Source organism: Calidris pugnax, unplaced genomic scaffold (assembly GCF_001431845.1).
Source record: "Calidris pugnax isolate Ruff unplaced genomic scaffold, ASM143184v1 scaffold102, whole genome shotgun sequence".
Lineage (NCBI taxonomy): Eukaryota > Metazoa > Chordata > Aves > Charadriiformes > Scolopacidae > Calidris > Calidris pugnax.
Window position 1 is genome coordinate 3,399,354 of NW_015090846.1, and position 12,748 is coordinate 3,412,101.

General features: G+C 47.6%; 1 protein-coding gene and 2 long non-coding RNA genes across 3 annotated transcripts in view; all 3 read left to right on the top strand.

The window, feature by feature from the left end:
* The window catches only part of COL5A1 (collagen, type V, alpha 1), a 116,986-nt gene extending 113,854 nt beyond the window's left edge, over window positions 1-3,132 (top strand). The window contains exon 65 of the mRNA XM_014942927.1: window positions 1,731-3,132. Within this exon, the coding sequence (XP_014798413.1) occupies window positions 1,731-1,877 (147 nt within the window). The 3' untranslated portion in view covers window positions 1,878-3,132. The remainder of the gene's footprint in view (window positions 1-1,730) is intronic.
* A 702-nt stretch (window positions 3,133-3,834) lies between these two features.
* On the top strand, window positions 3,835-5,022 carry LOC106888591. The gene is made up of 2 exons (XR_001412132.1): window positions 3,835-4,271; window positions 4,323-5,022. It is a non-coding gene; the product is annotated as an uncharacterized LOC106888591 (long non-coding RNA).
* Window positions 5,023-5,332: 310 nt separating this feature from the next.
* Window positions 5,333-6,969, top strand: LOC106888592. Its single transcript, XR_001412133.1, has 3 exons — window positions 5,333-5,438; window positions 5,566-5,761; window positions 6,841-6,969. It is a non-coding gene; the product is annotated as an uncharacterized LOC106888592 (long non-coding RNA).
* The last annotated feature ends 5,779 nt before the right edge of the window (window positions 6,970-12,748 follow it).

A 12,748-nucleotide genomic window follows, 5' to 3' on the forward strand; every position in this document is an offset into this window, starting at 1 on the left:
GCATTTATTTCAAGCCCCAGCGTGCTGGGGAGGAAGCGTGCATAATTCTCACCCTTCTGCAACTGCAGCGCTTGGAGCCCACGGGACAGAAAGATTGAGATGTTTGACAGAAGCCCTCCACATAATTTGAGAGGAAAGTGGTGCTGTTCTGGCACAGGCACGTTTGCTACTGTAGGAGCAATGAGGAAAATCAGATTAGAATCACCCCCTTCTTTTAACACCCTCTCGGAGAGGGAAAGGGCACCCGTCCTGCTTCTGGAGACACTCAGAAGCCACGTGGGGAAGTTTATCCTCAAGTACTTCATATCTCCTGCTAATGTAATGTGTCCTCAGTAAAAAGTACCTTCTCTTCCTTTTCCCTCCTTAAGCCTCAGGGATGTTGCAAGATCACACGTTGCACATTTTAATGTGCTGAAAACCCTTCTGGGTTAAGTGATTTGGCTCAGGTGCCCTGTGTCCCTCTCCCTAACGAGGGATATTTGCATGGAAAGAGGGCAGTAGCTCCTTCCAGTTTATTTGCTCGGTTGCTTCTTGCAGCCAAGTCCCTGCACTGCAAATAAAGGAATGTGGCAAGAACAAGTCAGTGGGAGCACCAGGAGAGGCTGAACAAGCCCCAGTGTGATGGTGGGGACACAGAGATGTCATCTCCCATCTCATGGCTTTGGGCATCACTTCCAAACCAGCATGTCCCAGTCCTTCCTCTCAGCTAGAGGCATTCTTGCAGGCTATAAAAAGGAGGCAAAATATGCCGAGGGAGCTTATTGGAGCCTTGCAGAAGGAGGTTCTGCATCTCCTGTATTCTGGGCCGTCTCTGGTACCCTGGTAGATCATCCTTCCTGAAAACCACAGGCAGGATATTTAAGACTGAGCCCTACCATGTGAAAAATGAGGTTGGGCTGGCTGACGTGGTGTTACTGCAGAGTTCCTGGTAGGACCCAGGCTGTGATGGAGGGAGGCTGCTGTAGCCGGCGCCGGAGGATCTCCAGGGCTAATGTTTGGGTCATTATTTGAATGTGTTTTTCCTGATCTTACAGCCCTTTCTCAGTAGCTGTGATACAGCTTATTCTACCGAGAGACACAAATCAGAGGGTAAGGTAGAGCCAAAAGCTGCTCCATAAATTCACTTGTTTGTGCAGCTTTGTATGCCCTCGGGTGCACTTCTGCTCCTCTAATAAATATTTATATTTTGGAAATAACGGTATGGCTACCAGGCACGATAAAAAGACAACATCACCTTGTGAATTCCATCAAACTTTAAATGTGATCTTTTTGGTAGCGCTCGGATAATAGTCAAACTAATATATTCAAATTAAATCACTCGCATTTGCTCAACAACCCATGCGTGTCCTCGGGGAGGCAAAACAACTACACCACGGCCACAACAATTTTACCAGGCTCCTGTTGCAGCTCTGAGATGTGCTGTCAGCAGAGTTAGTGTCTTTAAATCTGCGTGGCAGCAGCTTTTTCTGCTCCAAAGTCTGGGTTCGGGACAGTCATCTCCCAGGGGTTTGCTCAGTGGTCACCATCCCACTCGAGAGCATGTCATCTCCATCTGCAGGGCAAATGTAGGGTGTTTGGGTGCTGGGTGCTTCTAGTTCAGCTCAGAAAATGTTTGGGTGAGATGGTCAGTGTATTCCCAGCAGACTGGTCAATGCTCATTCATGACAACTTGCTGTGGTTGGGTTGGAGGTGTCATCAGAGCTCCTCTCTCTCCCTCTTCTCCCCGTCAGGCAAAGAAGGGCTATCAGAAGACCATCCTGGAAATCAACACGCCCAAAGTAGAGCAAGTACCTATAGTCGACATCATGTTCAATGACTTCGGAGAAGCGTCACAGAAATTTGGATTCGAGGTGGGACCAGCTTGCTTCATGGGCTAAGAGCCACCTGAAAACTAGTCTCCAAATGAGCAACCTCGTAACCTCATTGCGCCATTTAATTAATTAAAAGAGAAAAAAAAAAAGAAAAAAAGGAATTCCTTGTCACATGCACGTTCTGAAACTGGACAGCGATGGGTTATTTTTTTTTTTCTGTTTTGTTTTGTTCCTCGTTTTGCCCAAGTTCCTCTGTGCCACCAACCCACACTGACCCAACCAGAGGACCGTTCCCGCAACAGATGCAGAATCTCATGACCGACCGCCGCACGCGTGGCCCGGAGACCTGTCCCCACGCTGCCACCACCGCTGCTGCTCCACAGCCACCCAGCAGACCCCACCGCCATCAAAGACTTCTTCTTTGTCTTCTTCTTCTTCTTGCCATGAAGCAATACCGAGCGCTTGTCTATACGTGAGTTTGTTTGTTTGTTTCTAAGGGAAAAATGGAAAAAACTTGAAACTCCAGTGTTCAGCTTTGACGTTGAAGTCCCAGCAGTCCTGGCTCCAACCCAACCCCTGCCGAAGCTCATCGGAGGAATTTTGTTGATTTTCACAAGATTTGGATCGGCTCTTGCAAGCAGATGTCATGGCCACTGCCAGAATTTGTAATATCTCCGTTGAATCGCGCAATTCTACGTGTTACAAAATGGAACCCCATGAATTTGATAGCTAAAAAGTCACACTGGGCATCTCTTTCCCATGTATTAAAGGTGCTTATATTTTTGTATGTTTGTAAGTAAATATTTGTATTGTATATTATTTTAAATGTCTACATGTCTCCGCCTTCAAAACATGCATGTGACCCTGTTTGTATTAAAACCACCGCCCTTCCCACCACCAGCCCAGCCTGGGGATGAAGACCGTGGCTCACGTCCCCACCATCCCTGTCTCTTCCCAATCCAAACCTGGATCTGGAGGGGCTTGGAGTGACACATCTTTGCAGGATGAGGGCCCAAGATGCCACAGATGCCTTTTGGAATTATTTGCTTCAAAATAAGGAAATTAAGGCTGCTTTTAACAAGATTTCTGCAACTCCCTGATCTAAAAGCAGGATCTGCATTGAGTCTCTGCCTTTTTATACACTTGCTTACCTTAACACACGTGTTTTAAATTAATTCTTCTCTGTTTTTCTTTGGCGTTCTTTTAAAATAATAATAATACTATAAAAAAAAATCCATTCCCAGTGGCAGATTGCAGTGGCAGGGGAAATCCGTTTGTCCTCTCTGAATATAAAGTGTAAAAAAAAAAAAAAAAAAAAAAAGGTGCTTTTTATTTTTACATGTCTCTGTGGTGCTATCTATTTGAAGAACTTTTAAGACAACACTGGTGATACCCTGCCATTGGCCAATCTCCCACCAGCCTTTGCTTTTTAGCCACTTTCAACACAGACTGCAGGCTTTTGCTACAGTCCTTGATTATAAATGCATGCCACCTTCCTATTTGTTATGTAGAAGACCCTCTCCTTTCCTTAATCGTATTGCGGTACCTTATACGGCCCGTGTAGAAAAAAAGTATTAAATGTGCTTATGTCTTTTTTTTTTTTAATTTTCTCCAAGAATATTCATGCATTTTATCCGGTGGGAACCTGTACCAGATTGTACTCAGTCGCTGAATGTTTGTGGTGCTAATTTCTGGATCTGGTGGCTGTCCTGACGCGATGCTGAAGCCGGGTGGGTGCCTCCTCGCCCGGCGCTCCCGGGATCTGCAATTTTCCTGGTCTTCCCACAGTGGCTCTGCCAGGATGGCTGCTTTTCTCTTTTTTTTTTTTTTTTTTCCTCCACGCAGCATTTTCGGCTCACAACCTGCTGACACCATCTTCTCCTTCCGTTTGTTTGTTTGTTTGTTTTTTTTCCTCCCTGGCCGTTTCCCTTGGTTTAGATCTCTCGGCTGGAAAATAGATGTTGCAGGGTGCTTTTTTTTTTTTTTTACTATTATTATTTGGCCTGGTGTATTACAGCTTTTTTTTTTTTTTTTTTTTTTTTCCTCCACGCAGCATTTTCGGCTCACAACCTGCTGACACCATCTTCTCCTTCCGTTTGTTTGTTTGTTTGTTTTTTTTCCTCCCTGGCCGTTTCCCTTGGTTTAGATCTCTCGGCTGGAAAATAGATGTTGCAGGGTGCTTTTTTTTTTTTTTATTATTATTATTTGGCCTGGTGTATTACAGCAACGCTTGAGCCAAGGGGGATCTTTTCACCGTAAAGGAAAAGACATCACATTTACTGTGAAGAAAAGCCTATATATGATGTCTTTTCCCTCTTCCTCCCCAAGCAGAGAGCAGCAGCAGCCCAGGAAGGGAGGCCAAGCCGTGCTGGAGGCAGCGGCGATGCCGCGCGGTGCTTTTCGGTTCTGGGAGAGCCATGTCCATCCCTCTCCCTTCTTCTGTTGTCTTCTCTCATTTTTGTTTTTTTTTTTTCACTTAGGGGAGAAAAAAAATCAAAAAAAAAAAAAAAGGTGCTACCCTAAAAACTGCAGACTCCGGCGGCAAAGCAGTGAAAAGGAGTATATAATAATTTATAGGGGAATTCAGCTTCTTGGTCACCTTGGCAAGAGCCTTGTTCAGGAACGGTGGGAAGGTCAGAAAAGGTTGCACGTTCCTCTCTGCGACAGATAAGCCATATATTGATGTATGTACACACGTGTGCGTCTGTCTAGGTCATGTGATTCTGTTATAAATTTTCATCAAGGGAGCTTTTGTCTTTTATTTTTTTTTTTCCTTTTATTTCTTTGCTTTAAGAAAAAGAAAAAAAAAATTCCTCTGTTGAATTCCACAGTGTTGTAATTGTACTGAGCTCCAAACTGTTCCGATTTCCCCAGACCACTTAGCTACGGTATATTGCAATAAAATTACTACTTGTATTTGCAGACATTCTTTTTGTGTAATTTTATTTCCCTCCTCCCTTAATATATATGACTTGAACAAATGTTGATAAGAAAAATAAAACCTATGGAAAAAAATTTTAGTACATAAGGCCCTTTTTAAAATATAGTGTCGAATGACATATTGTACATTTCTTCAAAGTCCAATAAACATGTCATAAAATTTAAGTGTAATGCCCATAAGAGCTATTTTTAAATATTTTAAACCTGTGTAATAAAGGAATAAATGTAATAGATTTTTTTCAATAAATCAAGTTTACTGTTTCCACCTAAACCACCACGATGTGAATGTCTTCTTGAAGTTGATTGCAGCGTGATTTCCCCACGACCCTTCTGCTCAGTGGAGCCTGAAGAGTTCAGCAGAGGAGCAGTGAAAGCGCTTAAAGGTAATACACACTGTAAAATAATACACCAAACCCATCAGAGAGAGAACTTCCAGGCCTACAATCTTTTTTTTTTTTCTCAGTGAGAAACTCGGATGGACCCAACGGTGCAAAAATCCAACCCGGGGACTTCGGTGGCTGGAACTTTGATGAGAAGATCAGGTGGCCACCAGCTCTCTGCCTTCTCCATCCCAGTGGCAACAGCACCTCAGGAGTCTTCACTTGGCACCACAGCCTTTGCTTTGAGTCATCTGGCCCCAAGATGAACTCAGGAAAAAAAAAGCAAACACATTTCTCCAGCTTTTTGGTGAGCTCCTCAACCCCAAACTCCTGTCTTGGCCCCAGGGCACTGCTGAATGGACCTGCTGGGGGAGGCAACGTGGGGGACACTTTGCTCGTGTTCTCCTTATTATCTCCTGTGGGTTTCACTCCAGGGACTCGCAAGAAGACGACGGCTCCTCTGGAAACTGCCATAAGAAATTCCCTCCATCTGCCTGCCCACACCAGCCTCTGCTGCTGGATTTGCATCGCTCTGGTTCTCAGGGGCTTCTTGCAGAGATCATTCGGTCGGGGCTGCTGGTTCACAGGTTCAGGAAGATGCCTGCACCTCGAAAATGGGCAACCCAGCAGGTAGGTACCATTCAAACACACGTGTGCACAGACCCCACCTCTGCACAAAGCTTTGTAATGTCCACACCAAGCTGTGCGTCCCATCGGCCTCCCCATTCTTTGGCTGCAATTAGTGGTAGATGTCTGATTAACAGAGATCTTCAGCTAAGGAGCCAAAGTTCTTTAGTCCAAGTATAAAATCAGCTTATAGGAGTAGTTTTGGCAAATCTTGGGATATTATAGACAAATCTTTATCCAAATGGACCCCAAAAATGCAGAGGTACCACAGCTGGGGGAAGAAACAAGGGAGAAAATTAGCTTTAATTACTTAAACCTGGCTAGAAAGATGTAACTGGGATCCTGATGCTTCAAGGTGACACTAACCTTGTCCGTGCTGACTTGACAGTTGTGATTTACAGTGGATCATTGCTGGTTGCAGCAAACCCTTCTAGCAAATGCCTGAGGGTCTCACTGCCAAGAGGAGCTTTGATCTGCCATTAGGAGAAAGCAGGGATCTGAGCTAGGATGTGACAGTTTCTGGAGCTGCCACAGACACCGTGGCATATTTTTCACCTCTTTTTGTATAACAAAAAAAAAGTCCTCGATTTGATGCTAGGGCTACAACGCAGTAACTCTGTCTGCTAAATGAAATACGGAGGGTAATTTATTGAAGACCCACAAGAGAAAACAGCAGCAGATGATTGAGAGGGAGCGTGAGCGCCCACAGCAGCTCCCTTTTCTCTGTGGAGGGGGTGAGGATGGGACTCATCTGCTCAACCCAAACTCACGCGCACCCCAGGGGCTTTGTCTGGGTCTGGTCCCGGTGCAGGGGCTGCCTCCCCCAGCCTCGGGGGGTGGTGCAGGATTCACAAACCCTGGGATGCAACAGGGAGAGCAAGAGGACCAAGCTCAGCACCCACATGGACCAGAGCAGGGCTCAGCCCTGGTACAACCTGGGGAGTAATAGTTAACCATGTGCAGCTGAACCCAGTTGAGTTTCCAACCACCTTTAAAAGCAGCCGAGCCAGCCTGGGTGGGGAAGGTGTAAGGCTGTTAGTGTCTGCTCTGCTTGTGATTTATTATTTTTTTTTTTCTAACAGGTAGGGGCTTAACTAGGCTGGATTTATGCACTTCTGTGTGCTAAGAAGGAAGGCGAAGCCTGAAGAGTTTTTCCCATCCAGTTACCTGAGCTGACCCAGGCATGAGGATATGTACGTTTGCTTCCCAGCTGTTTCATAAGGTAAACCATGAATTGCTGTGTGACTTGATTTCTCCAGTACAACGTCCCTGTGTTTGTAAGAGTAGGCAGTGGGGCAGAGAAAAGAGCTTTCAGCATGTGCTCAGCCACGTATTAGCCACCTGAGACTCCCCTGAGAGGTTACTTGAGTTACAGGAGGTCACAGGGAGTGCACCAACGTGCACCCATTGCTCACGTGGGATGAATCAACCTAGAAGGAAAACTGGGAATGGGTGTTTTATACAAAGCATTGGGCTTCCTTAGTGTGACTAAAGCTCTCCTGGAAAGAGAGAAACAGCAAGACGTAGTGGGAGGGGAAGGGATGTGCCTTTGCATGAAGACAATATGTAAAGCATCAGGTAGAGCAAGGCTTTCGCAGTGTGCAAGACAAGCTGAAGCTATTTTCATTGTTCAACTGCTTTTTGTCCAGCATCTCCTCCCCAGCCGGGCCTGGTTTGACTTGGGTTTTTTATTAATATCTTAATCAAAAGGCTAGAGCTGCTCTGACCCACAGCTCTGGGGGGAAAAAAAAAAAAAAAAAAAAAAGAGAAAAAAAACCCTGTGCATGATTTTCTATGAGAAAGAGCAAGTGAGCTGGAGGTGCCTCCTGGCAGTTCACCACCACCCGTAAATTAAGCTGCAGAGTCTCCAGCAAAAGCTAATACAGTGCAAACCAAATGTGTCCCCTCTTTCTTAACACCTCGTGCAGGATCTCTGCCTCTGCAAATTCACTGCTCTGGCTTTCCTGCCAGCCAGGCATTCCACCAGACAGACAATTTCCAGAGTTTTTATTTTTTAATTTTTTTTTTTTTACTATGGGTGACCTGAGCAGGACAGACCGCTGCCGCATCAGGCTGATCCTTGTGTCACTTGGCTCTGCAAGGCAGGTGTCCCTCTGCCAAGAGCATCACGTCCCATCCTCTGCCGGGGTGCGGGTGAAGGATGCAGCCTGCAGCAGCAGCGGTACCCAGGACCTTCACTGGAGACACTCAGAGATGTCTCAGCTGCAGCAGTGATGGGAATTATCAGCTCAAGGGCTCTCAGCTGTGCTTGGTCTCTGCAAGACCTGACAATCCCAGCTCCTACCAGTGCTGTGTGACCAGACCCCTTCATTCCAGAGAGAAGCTGGATTTCACCCAGCCAGGTCTAGGGTCTGCCCAGCACTGCAGGGAGTGGTGGGGCAGGATCCAGCCCTGCGGCCCCCAGTGCTGCTGAGGGTTGAATCTGAGCTCATCTGACACATCCACCTCTTCTGCTCCTCCATTTTGCTCCCCTTACCCCTTTGCTTTGCAAGAGCAGCAGGTAGAAGCAATAGTTTATCATAATTACTCATAAATGATGGTGTCACCACAGTGAGGACTTCAGTTTTCTCCTTCCTTTCTGTTTTCTTGAGCTGTGTTTTTCTCACTGTCAGGCAAGAGCAATCTTTGAAGCCAACGTGGGCTGATGTTCTGTGCATCTGTCACTCGATCTTCAACCAGCCCTGCTCTCCTGCCATTGTGCAATGGTACAAAACCCCAGAGCTTTAATGCTTTTGAGGCATCTGGCTTAATCCAAGTCCCGATTTCAACTGACACTAGAGAATATAAAAGTACAGCTTCATGACTTGAGCAATGTCAGGAAAAGACAAAGCTTGAATTCCAGCCCTGGCATTCGGTGCTTACGGTCAAGTGTGGGGATGGCAATAGGTCTGTGCTGCTTCCCCTGGGCTGGTCTCCATCTCTCCTCCAGCATAGAAGGATGCTGTGCCGCAGTTAGTGACCCACTGGGGAGGGATTGTCACTGCAAAATCACCAGCACCGAGCTCTGGTCCACCAGGATGGTCCTGCAAATGCACCTTTGGATCGTTACAGCCTTGGAAATAATTTGATTCATCCCTCCCTTGGTGCTTCCAGATGCAGGGGATGGTGGTCTCTCATTGAGGAGAGCTTTAGTACCAGCATCTTCTCCAGGCACATAATCAACCTGCTGCATTTGGGGCTTTTGCTGCTTTTTCCCCAAGTCACAGCACTGAAAGCTGTTTTCGCTTTTGATCTCCAAAGCAGGGGGAGTGTTAATGTGCTGTAGTTTTATTTATGGCACCTATTGCCATTTCATTTATTCCTTGTAACTTCTCCGGCTGCAGATTTTTTCCGTCCTGGGGCATCATGGCAGCAAAGTGATTTTCTCCAGAGGCACAAGCTCAATAGTTCAGACAGGCCCTGCGTGTTTCTACCTTCGTAGCAAACAAAACTTAGCAATTTATGCTTGTATTTAATGGGTTTTCTCAAATAGCCCAGAGCAGAAATAAACACCCCAAAGAAATCAAACACATGAAAACCCTAAAGAAGAAGCTGGTTGGTTTTTTGTTTTTTTTTTTTTCCTTCAGAGAGAAGCCAACACAGTTGTTTTTTAAGAGATGCATAAGTAAGAGAGCTCTGAAGCGCTGAAATTACATCTTGTAAGGTGCAGGCTGTCACGCTCAGAGGCACCCCTGGAATCGCTGCTCGGCACAGCTGAACACAGAGAGCAAATGTGCCATCTTCGGGCCCTGCACTGGGACATCATGTTCTCATCCTGACTAATTATTAATATGTTAATTTGAAAACGAGATGTTCCTCTTTGCAGAAAAATTTCTGCACGGCGCTTGGCTTTTTGTCAGCTGCTCCTTAGCTCGGCAGATTTGCCTTTTTCTCCCATTTTCTTGGCATAGGCAGGGCGGAACTGTGGGATGCGCCCAGGGGACCCTTCCCTGAGCACCCCGGGGTGGGGAACAGAGTTACCCACTTTGGGTGAGCATCGTGTTGGTGCTGACTGCAGTGTGACCCTGGGGACATCCCTTAACATAGCTGAGTGGTGGTCCCAGCCCTGAGGATGGGGACTGCTGTGGTTGTGCCATTGCTGGTGCACACAGAGGGAAAAGATCCCTTGACTGTGACTTTTTAAGGGCAAAAACTTCACCTGGGAGGCTCAGCAGGGAGGGATCGTGACCTGGTTGTTTTCTTGGCATAGGCAGGGTGGAACCGTGGGATGCGCCCAGGGGACCCTTCCCTGAGCACCCCGGGGTGGGGAACAGAGTTACCCACTTTGGGTGAGCATCGTGTTGGTGCTGACTGCAGTGTGACCCTGGGGACATCCCTTAACATAGCTGAGTGGTGGTCCCAGCCCTGAGGATGGGGACTGCTGTGGTTGTGCCATTGCTGGTGCACACAGAGGGAAAAGATCCCTTGACTGTGCCTTTTTAAGGGCAAAAACTTCACCTGGGAGGCTCAGCAGGGAGGGATCGTGACCTGGTGGTGGCATATCTTCACCATGGGTGGTCTCCTGCTCCTGTACGCGAGTGTGGTGAAGATTCATAGAATGGTTAGTGTTGGAAAGCACCTTAAAGACCATCTAGTTCCACCTCCCTGCCCTGGGCAGGGACACCTCCCACCAGACCAGGTTGCTCCAAGCCCCCTCCAACCTGACCTTGAACCCCTCCAGGGATGGGGCAGCCACAGCTTCTCTGGGCAACCTGGGCCAGGCTCTCACCACCCTCACAGTGAAGAATTTCTTCCTAAGATCTCATCTCAATCTCCCCTCTTTCAGTGTCAAACCCTTCCCCCTCATGGCTCCCCTCCTTGACCTCCTCCTCCCCTCCAGCTTTTCTGGAGCCTCTTTAGGGACTGGAAGGGGCTCCAAGGTCTCCCCGGAGCCTTCTCTTCTCCAGGCTGAACCCCACCAACTCTCTCAGCCTGTTCCTCCCAGCAGAGGGGCTCCAGCCCTTGGAGCATCCTCATGGCCCTCCTTTGGCCCCGCTCCAGCACATCCATGTCCTTCTGCTGTTGGTGGCCCCAGAGCTGGAGGCAGCACTGAGGGGGGGTCTCCCCAGAGTGGAGCAGAATCCCCCCCTTGCCCTGCTGGCCACAATCCCCCCCCTTTGCCCTACTGGTCACGCTGCTGGGGATGCAGCCCAGGATGTGGGGGGCTTTCTGGGCTGCCAGTGCACGTTGCTGGGTCATGTTGAGCTTCTCATCCACCAACACCTTCAAGTCCTTCTCCTCAGGGCTGCTGAGGGTTTGGGCGGTATTTGTGCTTGGGATTGCCCCGACCTACGTGCAGTGTTTTGTCTCTTTGGGATTACAGTGATAATTCACATCCAAACATCTGCTGGGGACTCCTGGAAAGAAGCTGGGGTTGGAAAAACATCTCCCTTCAGCCCCCATCTCTCCAAGAACTGAAGCTTCTCCTCTGCAGGTCGGCCCCCAGCCCGGAGCTGCTCCTTGCCGCTGATGCTGAATTTCAGGAGAAAACAGGAGCAGCCACCAGAAAAAAAAATTGCCCCTTTTTAAGGTTTTTCTTTCAAGCAGGCTGATCAGAGACCCTGTTGAAACGGAAATCAAAAAGCTGCCAGACTTGAAACGTTAATTAAGATACACAACAGGGAGAGAGGGGGAGAAGGAAGGCGGGGAGCGTCTATTCATGAATTATCTGCTCTAAGAGGAAGCGTTTGTGTATTCGAAACGCATATATCATTTTGGTGGCGAATGAAAGAAATTGAATCAAACTACACAAGAAGTTTGTACACCACCCTGGATTTAATTTTCAAACTTGCATTGGGCAAAGATTAACCTTGCTGAAGGGCATTAGCGGAGCAGGCAGGATGTGTAAAAATTAATCCCTGCTATAAGTTTCTCCAGGAGGAAATACTAAGCAGTATTAAATATTTATTGTATATAAATACCTTCTTTTTCGCCCCCCTGCTTTCTTTCCTGTATTTCAGTTGCTTTTTCTGCCCAAGCCTGCCTGCCCAGCAAAGCATCACGCCTGGTTCACGCTGTGGCCTGGACTGCGGGTGCCTTTGCTGCACAATACAGCTGCTAATCCATCCATCACTGCTGAAAAATATAAATATTTTTTGTAGGAACCACTGTCTTTGAGCACAGAGGGATGCAGTGGGACCCATCCCTGTTTCTACATCTGCAGCTCTGGTGCCCGGGAGCCTCGTGGCTGATGTCCCCTGATGTCCAAGGAGCAAAGAAAAGGCACAGTTTTTAGCCCATGGTCTCAGAGCTCAGGGAAGCAAGGATAGGTGCTGAGATACGTCTTTGGAAAAGCCCTTCAGTCCCAAAAGTAGCCTGTCTCCTCTCTCATCCTCATGGGTTTCATACTTCCAGTTAATCTTCCCCATCAGCAATTCTGCGGTTGCATTTATTCCAGGCAGGAGAGCCCGCTCAGCTCCACTTTCCATCAGCATTTATTCCAGGCAGGAGAGCCCGCTCAGCTCCATGCCCTGGGAGGGATTTCACCAGGCTCCATGGCAGGGGGTCACCTCACCCTGAAACGCCTCTGCTGATGTCCCCTGTCACCTGCCTGCGAAGGAGCCCACCAGAAACCCCTGGCTGTAACGTGTGGCATCCATCATCCTGAGCAGCTCGAGCCCCCGGAGCATCGATGCTGCCACCTCCTGCCCCCTCCATCTGAAATTGCTGCAAATGGACACTGGTTTGCCTCAAAGAGAAAAGTGGGGATCAAATAGAGGTCCTGAAATAGGTCCAAAAAGAGACCAGAAATCCCACCCCCCAGCATCTCTTTCCTCTCACCACATGCAAACTCCCCAGGGATTAATTAGTGTTTTCCCAGAGACTGGAAAACACAAAGCGCTTCGTGTGTATTTTTAGTAGGTCTAAGGGGGATGTAGAACACTTCTCCATGCTTTGCTCCCTATCTTTTTCCTGTAATTTCCCCATTTTATGTCTGGCAAAACACAGACATTTCCATTGCTGAGTGTTGTATAATCTAATTAAACAAAT